An 18,833-nucleotide genomic window follows, 5' to 3' on the forward strand; every position below is an offset into this window, starting at 1 on the left:
ACCCTTATCTAATGAAACTTATAACCTTAAAAGTAAAAAATACTTATCTATAAAACTGAAAACAAAAATATTACTCAAGAAATTAAGACTAATAAGACAAAACAACAACCTAGTTAATAATTGTAACATTTAGTTAAATTGTTATTATAAATGTACTTGCTACATATCTACGTATCGTCTCTAGTATAAATTATAAGTCGTAGTATGATTAATAATTTTATATTTTTATTATATTTATATCGATAACAATGAAATCATATATGTATATATCTTAATTATTATTTTTAAAATGGATTTGCATTAATAGGTCCTTACTAATTGACGCTCTTTTCTAACCATTATTTTCGTATAATTTGTAAAATAAATAATAAAATTGAAAAATCGTTTTCATTATCCCGGCATCCCAACATGTGCTCTACATAAAACGAAATGGTTTTATTAAAAAATCTTAAGAGGCAGCCCTCGATTATTTGTAAATATAATTCATTATTCAGTTTTTGTCTCAATAACCTCAATAAAGTATAAATCAAAGAAATGATAAAGATTAGAAGACATTCGGCTATTAATTTCTATCGCACAAATTTGATTCTTTTGTTTCTGTCACATATATATTTTATTTTTAACTTTGAACTAGATTTACCCATGCAAAAACATACAATTTTAGCAATTTTGCTTTACATCCCCGCTTAATGAAAACATATTTGAATCAAATGAAAAACAATACACTATATTATTTTAGTTCCATTTATTAATTAAACTTGAAGGAAAGTTATCACATATTTTCTAAATATATTGAGATTATGCATAGAGTTATATTGTTAAGAACTGAAATAATAGAATAAATAGTGAAAAACTCAAAGCAAATACCGTATTAAATTTCACAAAGGGAACGGAAGAACTTAACCTCAAAATGGCTATATCCCTGTCAAAACTACTTTCAACATTAATTAGGTTAGGTTAGATTTATTTTTATAATTGTATAATCTGGGAAATTGATATAATCGGACCACACACTGGGATACAAAACATTAATTCAGGTAACACTCTTACACATTTTACACAAATTATAACCTAAGCTAACTTATGTTTTAGTCAAAAGCACTTTAAATATAAAAACCTGACTGTAACAGATACATACGTATTAAGACAATTCTAACAACATTAACGCTATGCAGTAACATATAAAGTAAATTTACATCTAATTGTTTGTTTATATTTTTACAGAATAAAACTATTAAGGTACCGTTGAAGACAGATGGATTCTGAATGTCATGCTACATTTACACGCTTGGCAAGTCTCGACAAGACTACACAAGTACACAACCACAAAAGTGTGAACGTGGTGTTTAGTTTGTCTTGCATGAGCTCGCAAGAGCTTGTCGCCGATCCGGGCCAGTATCAGTTTTTGCACAGATCAAATAGAAGCTTGCGGCAAGCGCTTGTGACGTATTTACACGTTGGCGCACTGTATACGGCCGCGTATCAAACATAAGTGCTTGGTCTTGGTTATTTTGTTGAAGTTGAAAAACTATTTGATTATTAAGTCGTAATGAGTTTATTTATGTTAATTATCAACAATTAAGTTAATTTACAAGTAATTTAATTTAAGGTTATATCCACATTATTTTTCTTATCTTTAATTAAATAAGTCCAGCATCAACTTCTTTAAAATTTTTGATAATAATATACAGTTACCATAAACATGGTGACACAATTTCACCTAAGGCTTATTTTTAAAATTATTCATGACATATTATAATAACAAAATTAATAAAGCATTATAGGTATAATATATACTGGAATATATTTTGACTAAATATTAAAAAAATCAAAAATGTGAATTCAATCCATTCCAATTTAATTTGTATTGTACAATAATTATAGATTACAAAAGTATTTTAGAAATAGCTACTTTGAATGTCAACAAACACAGACATAGGCATTAAAGAAGTTAATTTCATTTCAAGTTACCATTGGCTTTAAGAGATTTGAATTGGAATGGAATATAGTTAACACAATATCTCAACCTCAACCGCAACCACAGCCACCACCAGCCATGGGTGGTGGGGAAGGTCCAGAGCCAGACGGCCCGAAACCACCAAACTTTCTCGATGGAGGTTTTGGAGGTCTGAAAAGGCAAAATGAGATTTAAAATGAAATGTTATATTGACAAATTTATAATATAAAATACAATAACAAAAACAAGTTTAATATTTAAACACAAACTGACCACTCATAACATTGTTTCATAAGTTAATTATGCTATAACCAATTACCTAAGGTATACTAAATTCATGAAAGAATTGTTTTGCAATCACATTATAATATACATATAATTCCTTTGAATTTTTTTTCACACGGATTACTTAAAAGCATATTTGAATAATAAAAAAAACATATTTGTAATAAACTTGTTAATTTCTACACAAGAAATTTTACTGTACTAATTCCTTTAAATTAGTACAGTTTTATTCATTTAAAGATTAATTTATTATAACAAGAAATTTTGACTATTAATTGAAATGAAACCAAAACAATTAAGTAAATAATAACAATTAATTAGGTAAATTTGGAGATAGAAGTGGATATTATTTAGATTACTATATTTGAGTATCTGTTCAAACAGTCAATAGCGATATTGATCAATATATGATTTGAAACATAATTTTTTCACTTTTATTATCAATATAGAAATCATAATTACCAGTCAAGGAATAATTTTCAATAATTTATTTTATTATTATGAACAGAATCATACAATATATTTTAGGATCCAATTTAACTACATTTCTAAATGTAAAAATGTCTCTGTAATTAAATACATTTTAACTCATCTTTGCAAGATAAGATAGAGGTTGGAAAGTGAGAATGTTAGGTGATAGTGGGTAGGATGTGAGCAGAGCTGTTTCAAGACTGACAATTGCTATGATTAGTTCGTTATAATATTTTTCATTTAGAGTTTAATAATTTACTTGTTGGTAGAGCTTTGTGCACACCCATCCAAAGGGTAGGTAATACAAACTAATCACATATTCTACTACCAAAAAGTTGAGGGGTAAGTTAGACAATGTAACCAAAGGCATATAGGACATAACATCTCAATTCCCAAAATCAGTAATGCATTGATATTTTGTGTAAGAGACCTGTCAGGTGGCCCATTTGCAATTACAACAACTTATTTAAAAAAAAAGTACAATTTTTTAACAACAATAAGAGCAGCCTTTTAAAATTGTATTTAAATGTTATATTCTTATTTTTATTTTTTAACCTTTATAATCATTTTTGTATGACGGAGAAGTAATAAAGTGTAATTTTATTTAAGGAAATATACTCACCCACTACCAGGTGGGCGAAAATCTCTCACATACTTGTCACCATGTTTGTTGTAGCTGGGATTAATGAGAGTCTGGAATCTTAAAAAATAAACAGTTTGATTATAAAAACAATTTAATTAATTCAAAAAGTTAATAATGATTTATAAGAAAATATAGTATTTAATTCACTAAAGTTAAAAATAACAAATATTTAAAATATACGACATGATGAGCACATAATAATTACTGTAAGATTTTTTAGTTACTTACAGCAAGTAAAAAAAGTTCACAATGCCCCAAAACCATCCAAAAACACTAAATGGATTATGCTCCACCACAGAACCATCTAAAATAAAAAAATGATATTTACTTATCCAGTAATAAAAAAACCCAAAACTGCAAGTGTTTTTTTTTTCAGTTTGAAATTCGATAGTAGAGGACACAGCATTGTTTAACTAATTATCTGCTAAACAAAGTTTTAAGTAAGGCAGTAACATTTTAATATAATTAACATTTACAGTCAAATTGATTTATTATTAAAAAAATGGTTACTGTTATAATTAAAATATTTGAAATGTGATATGTTGCGGTAAATTTTGGGTTCTTTATTAATACAATATTTAATAATTTTTGAATAACACTATTAAAAAAATGAACAATGAAGTTAAATCATGTATAAAATACATTTAAGTCACATAACAGTAATCAAACAGTTTGATTACTATGTGACCTAAATAAAATATGATCTGTGGTCTAAAATCTAAACAATATCAATTGAACTAGTGCAGATTACATATTAATAAATGTTATTTGTTGATATTAAAGACATACATTTGTTGCATGTTAATAAAGCTGTGTTTATTTCCCAAATCTAGTATATAGGTACTAAAAAACATAATACAAAATTTAAATAAAAATTAACATTGTTCATTTGCGAATTCTTCCTGTAGCGCGTTGATATGACGTGGCTCGACAAACATTATTAAGTGTGATATCAAATACATAGTTACCTTTTTTTACATAAACCATCTTTCTCACGATTTAACTTATTCTTTCACAAGAAAAATATGTTAATAGCGATATATAATAAACAAACTAACTACAATATACTTTAAAATACGAACCAAACAATACTATAAATTAAATAAATTTAATGAATGTTGCAATAATAAAGTTTTGACTTTGTCATTGTCAATTTCAAAATGCAGAAAAAAACTACTGGAGTTTTTTTTTATTCTTGACTGACTTGGATAGCAATCCTTACAGCCATACTGTAGTAAATATTATATTATAAATAATGAAACAATAATAACACATAAAATATATGTATGTATTATCTTTGATAACAAAGTAAATTTAGTACATTATTTTATTTGTGACTTTTATAATAAGTTCAAATAAATTTTCACTCATATATTTTATTATATTTCGATCTTCTCCTTAAGACCAAGGTTTAAAAATATCATAATATCTAGATTTTTATGATAATATAACACACTAAGGTTAACACCACCGAGTATATAACCGTTTGTCTAATATTTTATTTAGGTGACAAATATTAAAAGAGTAAAGAGTTAAAGTCAGTTATGATTAATTTTAATTAGGCATAAACACTTGCAAAAACCATAATCCACACAAAATACAACTTTAATTTATGTTAAATATAATATGTTTTATGATTGAGTACAGTGTACGACAATTTTCTAAACACAAATTTACGAAACACGGAATTAGAGAGTTATTGTTTATCAATTCTTCGGTCTTGATGTCACAATTAGGCAGTGAGTGAGAGTAAGCACGCGTAGACTTGTGAAGGAAGGGGAAAGTAGGAGTTAGAGACAATAATTCCTCAGAGCACTCGCCGATGCTACTATACAGTTGATAGAAAGCTCTCAGCGTTGCTATCTCTCTACGCAATTGTAAAGGCTCAAGGGTGTTTGTGACCTTTACGTCGCCAATAATGCGGACTCTCATCTCTGGGCGGGAGACATGGCACTTTGCATCTTCTATCACATCTTTTATGCTCTGAGGAACTGCTTAGATTAATCCCAGGCGCTGAATTTACCACCACCACGTCTAAATTCTCAATTCCATTCATACCATCTCGATGTCTGGAAATCCACTACTACAACGCTATTTTTAAAACCATATTTCCCGGCGACTTTTTCGAATCGTTATGACATAGAAACCTTCAAAAAAAGAGCAAGTACTTCGGTGTTGCAGGTGTTCTTGGACAGTGATAATCACTTTCCATCAGGTGAGCTTCCTGCTTGTTTGCCCCCCTTTTACATAAAAAATGTTTCTTCCAGTAACAGCTTATTTCATTACAAGTAGGCTCCTCACATCGCTATGTGACCAATGCCATAGTACGTTTGCATCCTTCACATTCGAGATTGTTAATTTTATTTGCACTTTCATTACTATCAAATTTTTGATAAGATGGCTCTGTATCGTAACTATCGCGCCCCGAATTGTGTATGTAAAATTAAAATAGGAAATGTATATTATATTATATTTCGATATTGTCTTTTATCGAAAGCGGAAAGCACTAGTATCTCTTGACATGAGGAGTACGGACTTATTGTCGATCACAGTTATGATCAATCTGCATTAACAAAAAATTAAAATAAACAATAATAATAAGCTCACTAATATATTTCGCATGATTTGTGATAGAATCCGCAATTATAAGATCGACTTTCGGTAGATTATTTGTTAGTCTACGTGAAAATACTGCTCTTATTTAAGCATAAAATAATATATTATTAATCGTTCTAATATAATATTATAAGTGAAAGAACGTATTTAGGGCATCAAAACACAAAAAAGGATAAAATATATATGATATTTCTGCTTCTCCTTAAACTCTTTCCCAGCGGTGGGACATTAACAGGCTGTTACTAAAAGTGCTGCCAGCGCCAGCTAAAAAATATGTCCCGATTTTCAGTAAAAAATATCGACTAAAAAAGGATAAAATAAATACAAAATTATCAACGTGCGTATCGCAACAGTGTCGCCCGCAATAACGAATGGGTTAAGTGGCGTCACAGTCAAAACTCGGACGGAGCAGAAATTATATGAGAGCGCCCAAATTGATTTGCTTATAAAAAAAAAGTTTACATGATATAATCATAATTTTTTCACACGTGTTATTATAATCATTTAAAGGTTATTTTAGTACAAAAAAGATAACATTTTTTTAATTTACATCTTCCTAATTATTTATCATGTAAGTGCTTCTCCTTAAACCCTTTTATTAGGAGGCCTTAGCCCAGCGGTAGGACATTAACAGGCTGTTACTAAAAGTGCTGCCAGCGCCAGCTAAAAAATATGTCCCGATTTTCAGTAAAAAATATCGACTCGTCGACAATGTAAACAAATAAAATTTAATACCTTATTTTGTTTTAATTAAATCCTAAAAGTTATTTATCTCCCAAAATAGGGAATACAGTTACTATGGCAACATTTTACGCACCCATTGCACACTATCTCTGTCTCAATCGCGATTTCACGGCCCCTTCGTCTATTTGTTTCTCTGTCTACGTTTTTGCCAGATTGTTTGTACGACAGCAAACAGTTAACAGAGTAAATTATAAAAAAATATAGATGACGTCAAATACAAACATAATTTGTATTTTATGATACATAATATTATTTTTGATGGTAACTATTGTGTTGCTCTGTGCCGCATAATAAAAAATAATAAATGGACCTAAGGTCGTGGTTAAATTCTCTTTATTAGGGAATTGGATTATCAGACATCAGATATTGAAGTGAACTCGACTTGCGAAAAAAAATTGTATTATACTCTTTTGTCTGGAATAATGATTTATTCAATGTTTAATTTTTCAGGTATGTCAACTTGTAAATATTATATTGTCATCTCTTTTATACGTGTCATTCTCATTAGCAGAATATTTTGATGCGCTCAACTTATAATTAGCGAAGATACGCGCCAAAAAAGAAGAAATATATATATAATATATTCATGTAGGTATAGTAAATAAAATCTAAAAATACTGTTTAAACGTTTTCAAAATCGATATAGAACTAAAGTAAGTTCAATAGAATGCAATTACCAGGCATTAAATTAGTTACATTTGATGTAACAAATACATTATTAAGGTTTCACAAACCTCCTTGGGAACATTATGCTGCAGTTGCACACTTATATGGTTATAAAGGTAATGGAATGAGCATTAAAAACAAATTATTAAATAACTATAAACATATGACTAAACAACATCCTAATTTCGGAAAACATACTATTTCTTGGCAGCAATGGTGGAAAAAAGTTATTAAGATGACCTTTCAGGCAGATCTTCCTCTTGCTACTATTGATATTATCTCTAAAAAGCTCATTGAAGATTACAAAACTGCTTATTGTTGGCAGATATCAGAAGGAAGCGAAGAATTAATAAAATTATTAAAACAGTCTGATATTACAATTGGAGTAATATCAAATTTTGATCCACGTCTTCATGAAATACTTTTCAACCTTAATTTGAATAAGTATTTTGAATTTATAATAACTTCATATGAGGCTGGAATTAGTAAGCCAGATAAAAAAATATTTCAAATTGCTCAAGGAATATGTAAGAAATATATTGACTCATCGCAATGCCTTCATATTGGAGATGATATTACTAATGATTACCATGGTGCTAAAGAAGCTGGATGGCATGCTTTACTTGTAACAAATAAGCTTAAACATCTAGAATCACAAGTATTGGACAAAACATTTTTAAATTTAAAAGAGTTGTGTGACAAAATGGAAAAAAATGAAATTAGTTTATGATAATTAAGACTGAAGATTTTTATTAATAAATATATTTAATTAGCATTGACAAATATTTCCTGTAATGTTTTAATTATTTTTAAAGATTTATTTTATTTTTAAATAAAATGAAATAATTCCTATTTACTTTTTTAGCTATAGAAAGTAACTTACAATCATTAAATTTATTAATAAAACTAGTTGATTTATTATTTTATTTAGGTTACCCATTTAGGATACTGGAGACAAAACTGAATATTTAGTGAAACTGAATTGTTAAAAATTTGGTTCTTATGCTCTGGTTTCAGCCTTTTTTTCCAATTTCAATTATGCTAATGTAATCAATCTTATCTTTAAAAGCAGTCATGCTTTTATTATTTGAAAAGTAATTATTAATACAATAATTGTTTCTATGTGAAAATGCACAAACATGATCTGTATTTTTTTTAAATATTATAGTTATTTTGAAAACAATATATTATTGTAAATATGTTAACGCATTTAAAAAATATACATTAAAAAAACAATTGATATGTTTTGTAACAATTTAAGTATTACTTTTCATAATCTCTATATTTATTTAAAAAACTATCAGTTACCTATCATTTTCAATAACTGTTGGATTAGATGCTTTGGTGTGATATTTCATAATTATAAATACTACTGAATTAATTTTATTTAAAGATTTAAGCACATGTTATACATCTTTAACGTCCGATACATTTTTTAATTCTTTAGATTAAGTGAGAAACCCTGTTTTCTTCGCGTGGTTTGCAACAAGCGTTTTCATGATAGGCAAACGTTAGGCGGTTAGGATTTAGAATCTCACTGCGGTCGCGAGCAAGGTCAAACGTAATTTGATCGCAAAGACCTTTGTCGAGACGGTTCGAAATTAACAAGGTCACCTAAGTGAGGAGAGTGGGTAGTCATCGTCCCGGCTTCGGTCCTTTGTACCAAATATATTGTGAAAAGTGCGAGCTTTAATGTAAGCGCTTTTTAGTACTTTTAAGTCATTTAAATTTTTTTTCTGTATTTAAAAATGAATTATACTAAAATTTTATTTTGTCTAAAATTAAAATCTGTGAGCAATACATATTGCATATTATATTATTTAACGGACACTTTATAAATCCTCCATGTTATGCTTTCAACAACAAAAATTGTAACTTATTATTATAAATCATCTTTAATTAATTAACTCATTATTTTTGCCTTTTAATCATGTAAATTAGACAATAAGGGTAGGTGCCATGTTTACATACACAAATTCCAAATGTTATGGCATTTAACAAAGAAGGTACGTAACAATATTTTTATATGTCGTTTTTAATAATAACATATAAATTTTAATAAAACAAAACTTTTTTACCGTTGGCAATAGATGTAAATTTATTTTTATCAATAATATTTTGTGTAGCAACACATGAAAGTGCTGCGCGTCCATGTCAAGTAAAGTAAGCGAGTTTTCGACTCTGTAATTTAAGATCAATATAAATTAAAAATGCGGATTCTCATATAAGTTACAGAAATTGTGTTATCGGACAATCATGAACTTGATCAAAAGATGTTAGTGTGATTATACGTGTTAAAAGGGCTTGGGCCATAATACCTTGCATCGTGAACACTTGAAGTACATTGCCGTAGAGAAATGACGGGACAGTCCTTTATCTTGAACAAAGTGAAGTGTTAGCCCTTAATTGTGTGAACTCGTTTTTGTCATTATGTAGTAAAGACGTTCAGTTTTTATTACGTTTATTTTAATAAATACTGCATTTAGGAGTTTACTTAGTTATTGTTATGTCGTCGAGATGATGTGGTTTTGCGCAGCGGTGGCGGCCGCGGTGATAGCCGCCTTGAATGTACACGGGGAACAAGTTATGCTTCTTGACACAACAACAGAATCGAATCTCGGATGGACACGTTATCCTTATGGCCCACAAGCAAATACGCCTGGTTGGACGGAAGAATCTTATACTAATTTCGAGAAACTAATAAATTGGCGATCTTACGTGGTGTGTGATGTTGCACACCATAATGTTAATAATTGGTTATGGACACCATTTATAGAGCGAAGAAATGCAAATCGAATTTATATTGAGATTAAATTTACCATTAGAGACTGTTCACTTTTCCCAGGCAATGCACTAAGTTGTAAGGAGACATTCAGTTTGCTATACTATGAGTTTGATGTTGCTACAAGAGAACAACCACCATGGGAGCCAGAAAGCTATAAATTAGTTGGCCGAATTGCAGCTGGAGAAGGGAGATTTAACACAAATTCAGAAGTTAACATTAATACTGAGGTAAAAAGTATAGCAGTGACAAAACGCGGTGTTTATATTGCATTTAGAGACCAAGGAGCTTGTATTTCGATTTTAGCAGTGAAAGTTTATTACATAACTTGTCCAGAAGTAACAATCAACTTTGCGAAATTCCCTGCTACTCCTACAGGGCGTGAAGTAACAGTAATAGAACAAGCCAATGGAACTTGTGTTGAGAATGCTGAAACAGCATCAGGTGAGGCATCTCCAGTATATTTATGTAAAGGTGATGGTAAATGGACCCTGCCAAGTGGTTCTTGCAAATGTCGAGCTGGTTATGAACCTGATCATAATAATCAAATCTGTATTGAATGCTCTCCTGGTAAATTTAAATCTCATACTGGAGATGAACCTTGCATACCATGTCCTGATTATTCAGAGACTACAGCATATGCATCAGCAGAATGTAAATGTGTTCCTGGGTTTTATAGAGCCAAAAAAGATCTCAAAAATATACCTTGTACCCAGCCACCTTCAGCACCCGATAATTTAACTGTAACATTTGCTGATCAATTTTCAATATCACTTGCATGGCAACCTCCCCATAAAACCGGTGGCCGTACTGATGTGACATACAAAGTTCATTGCTTAAATTGTGGCCCTAATGTTGAATATAGACCTTCTGCTTCTGGCCTAAATTCAACCAGAGTAACCATAATGGGGTTAGATCCAGTAACAGAATATAAATTTCAAGTTTTTGCTTTAAATGGTGTTACTGACTTGACCGGTGAACCAGCCAAGAAAATAGAAATAACAGCGGTCACTGAAGCCTCCGTTGTCAGTGTCATTACTAAGTTAAGAGTTGTAAGTGTAGAAAATGACAAACTGGCACTTGCCTGGAATCCACCACCAATAGACTTAACAGATCCAGATGATGCCATAGAAAGTTATGAAGTGAAATGTTTCCCAAAAGATAATCTGGAAAAGAGTGCTAATGCAACAGTCAAAATTACTAAAGAACCTCATGTTATTATTACTGGTTTAAAGAGGGATACAGAGTATGGTATTAGAGTGAGAGCTAAGATGAAAAGAGGCTGGGGAGAATTGAGTGGAATTGTTTATGCCAGAACGGGATCTGTGCTTGAAACATCATTTGTTGGTGAGGAAGAAGGAGCACAAGTACGATTAGTAGCAGGTGTAATGGTAGCAGTTGTTGTGCTCTCAGTAGTTGCAATTATTGCTACTGTTTTGTTTTTGCGGTCACGAGCAGATGATGAATGTGATAAAAAACAACCAAGTGATTGTAATGCATTAAATTATCGTAATGGGGAAGTTTACACTGGTCCAGACAGACCTGCAAAAACAAGTAGCAATGCTACCACACCTCTTTTTGCAGGAACAGGTTCCAGGACGTACATAGATCCACATACCTATGAAGATCCTAATCAAGCTGTACGAGAGTTTGCACGTGAAATTGATGCATCTTGCATAACAATAGAGGCAATTATTGGTGGTGGAGAATTTGGAGACGTTTGCAGGGGAAAACTTAAATTGCCTGCTAGTTGTGGTCAAGAAATTGATGTGGCTATTAAAACACTCAAACCTGGATCTACTGAGAGAGCAAGAAGAGACTTCCTTGCAGAGGCGTCTATAATGGGACAATTTGAGCATCCTAATGTCATATTTCTACAAGGGGTTGTAACAAAATGCAATCCAATTATGATTATAACAGAATTTATGGAAAATGGTTCTTTGGATACTTTTCTACGTGCTAACGACGGCAAGTTTCGTGTTTTGCAGTTAGTAGGTATGTTACGTGGTATTGCCACTGGAATGCAATATTTATCAGAAATGAATTATATTCACCGTGATCTAGCTGCAAGAAATGTTCTTGTAAATTCACAACTTGTATGTAAAATTGCCGATTTCGGTTTATCACGTGAAATCGAATCAGCTGCAGATGGTGCTTATACCACACGTGGAGGAAAAATACCAGTACGCTGGACAGCTCCTGAAGCAATTGCATTCAGGAAGTTCACTTCAGCAAGTGATGTATGGTCTATGGGTATTGTTTGTTGGGAGGTTATGAGTTTTGGTGAACGTCCATATTGGAACTGGAGCAATCAGGATGTCATTAAATCTATAGAAAAAGGATATCGACTACCAGCGCCAATGGATTGTCCAGAAGCAGTTTACCAGTTAATGTTAGATTGCTGGCAAAAAGAACGTACCCATCGACCTACTTTTGCGAGCATAGTAAAAACACTAGATAAGCTTATTCGTTGTCCCGACACTTTAAGAAAGATAGCTCAAAATCGTTCTGCCGATCCACTTGCAGGTGATACACCTGATTTGATTCAATTTTCTTCAGTTGAAGAATGGTTGGAGTGCATCAAAATGTCTCGTTACATTGAAAAATTCAGAGCAGCCGGTATATCGGATATGAACGCCGTCGTTGACCTTACAGTTCACCAGCTAGCTTCATTAGGAGTGACTCTAGTTGGACATCAAAAGAAAATTATGAACAGTGTTCAAAGTATGCGTGCTCAAATACGCGTTAGTGGCCCATATGGTTTTCTTGTTTAATAAAGTGTTAAAGCATTGCTAGTGTCTGTAAGAAGAAAACCATTGGATGTTGATCTCCCATTAAACGTGATTGGAATACAGTGATTAATATTAAAAAATGATGCATTTGTATATTTTTCTAAAAAAGAACTCATAAGAATAGACAATTTTGGTGAACATTGTTGTCTTTCAATAGATTTTAAGTAAATTTATCTTGACATGCTATTTGAATTTGTTTTTTTACTCTTAAACAAACAACAATTTTGAATACAACTGGAAGCCTACGATTTTAAAAACCATTGTTAATATGTAAAGTCTTGCTGTTGTATTGAAATAAAAATGACGATAATTTTTTGTTGTAAGTAAGAAATACTTTTTAAATTGGATATAAGAAACAAAGAGCTTGTTTCAATAACATGAATAGAAAAGGCTTTATTTACATATACTGTTTGATCCCTTATTTTATATTTTTTAGTCTTTAAACAGAAATATGTTACAGCTAAAAATGCAGCTAATCATAAACAATTGTATAAGGGCCTAAAAATTTAGAATATTTATTTATATAAAAACCATAGCTTTATAAACCGTCTTGCTACTACTGTACATCGAAATAAATGCCAATATTTTTTTTAGATAAATAATTTCTATGTTACTTTTCAAAACAAATATTTGGAATATGTTGAAATTTTATGTAACTGACGAAGGCTACTGGTGTATGATAAATGAAACAAAGGAAAAATAACTTTCTTAATAAATTTTTTTGTAGTAACACTAAAATATATATATCTCTTAAATAGAACAAAATCCATTACATTTGTAAATTTTTTGATTTTCCAAGTAAGCAATGACATTTAAAATAGATTTAAAAAAGAAGGATATAGTGTAAGAGTAACTAACATCTTTATATAGAAACATTCCGACTAACAAGTATAATTTTTTTCTTTTTAAGAATATACATTGTAGGTAGCTAAATTTGCTGTAATAATTTTGATATATGATTGTGTTTATTAAAGTTTAAATTTTTATATAAGGATAATAATGTTTTAGTATAAGAATGTATAAGAAATACTCAAAAGTCTATGCCAGTCATAAGATTTTATTTATCCAAAATTCGATTTTTATATGAGTATACTGCCATTGTGATCAGACTCAAGTACTTAATAAACTTATAAACTTGCCACAATTTAATCGCATTTGTTTAAGTTTTTACTTTTTTATGTAAATAAGGCTGAATTTACTCATATGTGGTATGTGTTATGTTAGTGTAAAACTTTGCTTTAATATATTAGATTTTTCATCAAAATTTTATATGTACTGTACCTAGTTTTTGAGTGATCCGAGTGTTTGATTATGGCTGTGTAGTACAGATCATTTTAAAAATATTGTTTGAAGTACTATAATAAAACTTAATTTTTATATATTAACTTAAAACTGAAAATGTAATTTTTAGTTAAACCACATGATTTGATTTTGTGTCGTATCTACGATACTTTTTTATGTGTAGACATTTTCTTATTTAAAACTTTTAAACAATTTTATAGAATAGCCTAGGATAAATAAATAATACTGCCAATATAGTCATAAGAGCTTTGTATTCCCAGCTTGTGAGGGTCATGGGTGCGATCGCTTACTTATGATGTGAATGCTATGCGAGTTCATTAATATTATAAATTTAAATGCTGAGCGATTTATTATTAATGGGTATGAAGTGGTTTGCGAATTTCGTATAAAATTCTCCTTAGTATCTTGTTTGCTTTATAAGTTTTTTTTAGGGTGTTGAGTGTTAACATTCATAAATTTGAATCAATTCAAACGTGTTCTAACGTTATTTATAATAAACATTTTATTTACGCGAAGCTTTCAATCGAACAAATAAATTATATATACATACAAAGCGATTAAAATTTATTCTATAGTACTCGACAGATTTACATGCGAGCCATTTTTTCATCATTTTCGTGCTATTAATATGTTTAATATATTATTATGACACAATCATTAACATTTGAATATTTTTTACATCTTCTTTATTTAATGCCAGTTCCCAATTTTTTGTTTACCTAATTTTAATATACTTCTTTCAAACCGTTACTATTATTCAAGTAAAATATATAATAGTGGTAAGCTCTAATTTTCTCCATTATTGGGTTTTTCATCGTCTCAAGAATTTTTATAAATAGTAGTGACATTTTCTGAGTTAATTGTATTAAATTTCTATGCGGGTAATATAAACACGATATACAAAAGTTGTTCAAATGTTACAAAGAACGTAGACGCGAGACGTAAATTTTATAAACCATTCGTATATCTTCGTTAAACTTCGTCACGTACGTATGTAGCGTCGCGATTACTTTCGGCTTATTTATTCGCCACGAGATACTCGAGCCCGATGACGTCATTTGGCCACTGTCTGACTTGTCTTGTAATGTATATATTTTACAGGTAAAAGATTTAAATGATCCGCTTATAAAAATATGTAATACATTTTAAGCACGTATTAATTGTCAAGTAGCTAAAGTTTATTGATACACCTGTAGTAGGAAAATTGTATCAAAATACATTTATGATTAAAAAAACCTTTCAAATATTTATAAATCAGTTTAAAGACTAAGTAACTGATACTTACTGATACTGATATGATATATATATATACTTTTTTCTCTGGATAGAAAACTTTATGTCTGATAAGTCTTATGTGGAAGTCTCCCATCTTCCTAAGAAAACTTTCTCTTCCTAAAGTTGAAACTATTGTTTCCTTTACAGTTGCTTCTTGTTTTTACCAAACTTTGTTTCTAACGTCCTCCCCTTTTCAAATAAGTTGTGCATGACGCAAAAAAATGATGAAAACTTTTGTCAATCTAGAATTATTTAAATTGATCATTAAACGAAATTACCAATTTAAATGTATAGATTTTAAAATTGATGTCATATTGGTGAATAATCTAATTTTTTACTTTATGATAATTTTAAATCTACCGTATTCCAGACCAAAAATCGAACACATGCATCTGCTACATATTATACCGGTATACATTGCCACAATATAAATCAACGTATAAGATTTGAATTAATCCACAATTACAGTTTATTTTCAAAAGGTTTGTAATTGGCTTTGAAAAGCTTTAAATTATTTATTTTAAGCAAGAGAGTTCTTTGTGCTTTGTCAAATATATATTCTGTTAAAATACCTTGCCAGTGTCTTCCATGATCCACTTCTCTATTGAAGTAGTCTAAATTAAATTTTTCATAAAAAAAATATACTCGAATAAATGATAAGGATGTGTGTTTAAGCTCGTTATATTTAAAGAAAAAAATGCCACCTTAAAGATAATACAACAATTTGTTGGATTGCCATATGAACTTTATTAATTTCTTCTGCCTTATATAAACTAGTCACTATTATTGCCACTAGATTTCAGTGAAGTATTTAACTCTGTTGATTTGGACGTATAAAGAACAGCTGAACTGTTCTTAAATTTGTCAACATGTATCGGATGTTATTCAGTGTAGACTTTCTTGCTTGCTGAGTGCTAAGGTCGAATCATCTCTCCCTGTTACATAAATTGCCGGTGTTTTGTGTGGTGTCCCATTTATTTACCTCTTTTCTATTTTTATTTTCCTAATCCAGCATAAGACACCAGTCGAACCTTCGACTAAATAGTGACTTATAAACGAATTATTTTCGGACTGGGTAAATTTGATCATATATTTAAATACCAAGCAGGACTTGGAAGGATAAGGTTACACTATATTGCACATATTATTTTCGCCCTTTTCCAATCCCTTTTCTTCCTTTTCCCCCTTATAATCCTTTAACCCCTACTAATAACTCTTTTTTATCTCCACCTTAATCTTTAAACGCGTATTTGTCAATCGGCTGGAATCGCCGATTCTTGTTACCTGCAATACTGTAGTTCGTCTTTAATTTTAAATTAGCAAAACTGTTCAAATAACCTTAATGATGAAATTGATTATTCATGTTATCTCCCTATGTTTTCAAATGTCGTTAATATTGCTTATCACTTTACCCATATTATATTACCTTGGAAATATTTAAGCATGTTCGTTAATATTTTGCATTATCCCATATTGTGGTCAATCAACTCGAATAATCTAAAGTTGTCTTTAAGAGATTGCACATAGCAATAAGACCGCCTTTGATGCTTTTCCTCGGATTTTTTTTTTAACTAATATCAGTACGATTGTTTTATTTCTGCGTGTGCAATAATAATAAAAAAATAGTAATATTCATTACCTATATAAATATTTTAAATGTAACGTAAAAAATTACAAAGTCGGTCTTATAACACCAATTATCATATCCAATAATCAAAGTAGATAAAATATTTATATTGATAGTAATATTAATAGGTCGAAAGCATATTATTTATGACCTCGATTATTTTCAAAGTTATGGAGATGATACGATTTTTGATACAATGGACAAAAAAAATTTAGATATTTATAAAAATTGCTTGTCCAGTATTGTAATTGGTTTTTAGTGTAATATTAAAATATTTATTTTTTATTAATATAGTGATATAGAAAGAATCAATTTTTTTCTTTTCAATTTAATGTATGAATGTATTTATGTTTATAATCATATTTTAATGTTAATTTTATATTCAAACCTAATTGTTTCTCAGTATTGCGTTTTTATACATTTTCTAACTTGATGTCGTTAATAATGTATGTGGTTGTACATTGTGTCTCCGATAATAATCTATACGCCTAAAGCAATAAATTCGCCTCTCTTAGAAGGATGTAAGACACATTTGTATAAGAATAAATTAAAATGACATAGTTTGTATATTTGTAGCGTCTTTCCTCGTCATTTTTTTATTAATATTAATTCAAATTTTTGATTAAAGGATATAACAGTTTTGTTATCCGAGTATTTATAAAAATGTTTTAAACTATATTAATACGTCGATGAGGAAAGTTCGCATTCTTTATATGTGATACTGTAAGAATAAAGGCCATACTCAGAACTAAATGAATATTTAGTATGTAAAATTGCTTACGCGAGAGTTGTCGTAGAGCTAATCATTATTGTCATTTATTAAATTGAATAGTTGACCTGTAGTAACACCAATCATAGCCTAATTACTTGTAATTCATAGAGTGATCTAGTTTAATAATAATTATTATAAGATTTTTTATATATAGAGAGCTATTACGGGGGCACTGATTGCGCCTTTTGGATGGAGATGTTTTAATTTATTTAAAATATCTGTTATACTTTCGAATATAAGAAGATTTATAATGGAAATGATGTGAAATTAAAGAAGTTGCTAATATCAAGAGCCGATTGTGTCACAATGCCCCCGAGTAGTTACAGATCGTTAAAATATAACTTAGGCAGCCTAAATTTTTAAATCGGATTAGATACAATCAATGAAAGTGTAAGCTTGGCTATAATTTATGTAATAAATATTGATACTTATATAAGTTGTTGTTATTTCTAATCCCTTATATTAAACACCATATCTACCAATTTCAGAACTATACCCCACAAAGGTAATGGTTATGAGATTTAATACATTATGCAGTATGTGGTATATCTTTGAGCAGTGAAAATTAATCTGTTGGTTACGTGGCGAATTACGAATACAGTCCTAAGAAGGCTCCAGGGCCGGATTCAGACGAGGGCAAAAGGGTCTCTAGTTCTGGGGCCTCCAGAATATGATGTATTTTTGCAGGTAAGAAAAAAACCCTTTCCATGAAAGTACAAAAAAATGCTCACATTTTGAAAAAAATTGCAACAATTGAAAATCTTTAAAGAAAATCTAATTTAAAAATGATTTGTGGTTTTCACTTCGTTTTTGTCTCAGGACCTCGTATCCTGAGCTTGCCTATAGACAAAGATCTATTTAAGCAAATGAAATAGGTATATTTTAAAATATTCATCATTTT

At 29.9% G+C, this 18,833-nt stretch overlaps 3 protein-coding genes across 4 annotated transcripts; 2 read left to right on the plus strand and 1 right to left on the minus strand.

Annotated features, from left to right (window-relative positions):
- Window positions 1-728: 728 nt before the first annotated feature.
- LOC126780762 (selenoprotein K-like) lies at window positions 729-4,504 on the minus strand. Its single transcript, XM_050505435.1, has 4 exons — window positions 4,325-4,504; window positions 3,585-3,660; window positions 3,336-3,413; window positions 729-2,128 (listed from the first exon to the last, which is right to left on the minus strand). The coding sequence occupies exons 1-4, from the start codon at window positions 4,341-4,343 to the stop codon at window positions 2,029-2,031; spliced, it is 273 nt and encodes a 90-aa protein (XP_050361392.1). The 5' UTR covers window positions 4,344-4,504; the 3' UTR covers window positions 729-2,028.
- Window positions 4,505-6,869: 2,365 nt separating this feature from the next.
- Window positions 6,870-8,161, plus strand: LOC126780752 (rhythmically expressed gene 2 protein-like). 2 transcript variants are annotated; one of them, XR_007670532.1, is made up of 2 exons: window positions 6,870-7,166; window positions 7,708-7,833. XR_007670532.1 is itself a non-coding variant. In XM_050505425.1 (2 exons), the coding sequence occupies exons 1-2, from the start codon at window positions 7,466-7,468 to the stop codon at window positions 8,110-8,112; spliced, it is 438 nt and encodes a 145-aa protein (XP_050361382.1). In that variant the 5' UTR covers window positions 7,366-7,465; the 3' UTR covers window positions 8,113-8,161. The 2 variants fall into 2 exon arrangements, 1 of the variants encoding a protein (XP_050361382.1); XM_050505425.1 differs by lacking the exon at window positions 6,870-7,166 and adding an exon at window positions 7,366-7,498 and having other exon boundaries at window positions 7,708-8,161.
- Window positions 8,162-9,528: 1,367 nt separating this feature from the next.
- Window positions 9,529-18,357, plus strand: LOC126780712 (ephrin type-B receptor 1-B). The gene has a single exon (XM_050505363.1). It carries the CDS (start codon window positions 9,900-9,902, stop codon window positions 12,936-12,938), a length of 3,039 nt encoding a protein of 1,012 aa, XP_050361320.1. The 5' UTR covers window positions 9,529-9,899; the 3' UTR covers window positions 12,939-18,357.
- The last annotated feature ends 476 nt before the right edge of the window (window positions 18,358-18,833 follow it).

The sequence above is a fragment of the Nymphalis io genome, chromosome Z (assembly GCF_905147045.1).
Source record: "Nymphalis io chromosome Z, ilAglIoxx1.1, whole genome shotgun sequence".
Classification (NCBI taxonomy): domain Eukaryota; kingdom Metazoa; phylum Arthropoda; class Insecta; order Lepidoptera; family Nymphalidae; genus Nymphalis; species Nymphalis io.

Coding starts and splice junctions, on each gene's coding strand:
- LOC126780762 (XM_050505435.1), bottom strand. Junction 3,414..3,584: donor GTGAACTTTTTTTACTTGCT/GTAAGTAACTAA, acceptor TTATTTTTTAAG/ATTCCAGACTCTCATTAATC. Junction 2,129..3,335: donor TTTCGCCCACCTGGTAGTGG/GTGAGTATATTT, acceptor TTGCCTTTTCAG/ACCTCCAAAACCTCCATCGA.
- LOC126780752 (XM_050505425.1), top strand. CDS start 7,466: ATGCTGCAGTTGCACACTTATATGGTTATAAAG. Junction 7,499..7,707: donor ACACTTATATGGTTATAAAG/GTAATGGAATGA, acceptor TATTGTTGGCAG/ATATCAGAAGGAAGCGAAGA.
- LOC126780712 (XM_050505363.1), top strand. CDS start 9,900: ATGATGTGGTTTTGCGCAGCGGTGGCGGCCGCGGTGATAGCCGCCTTG.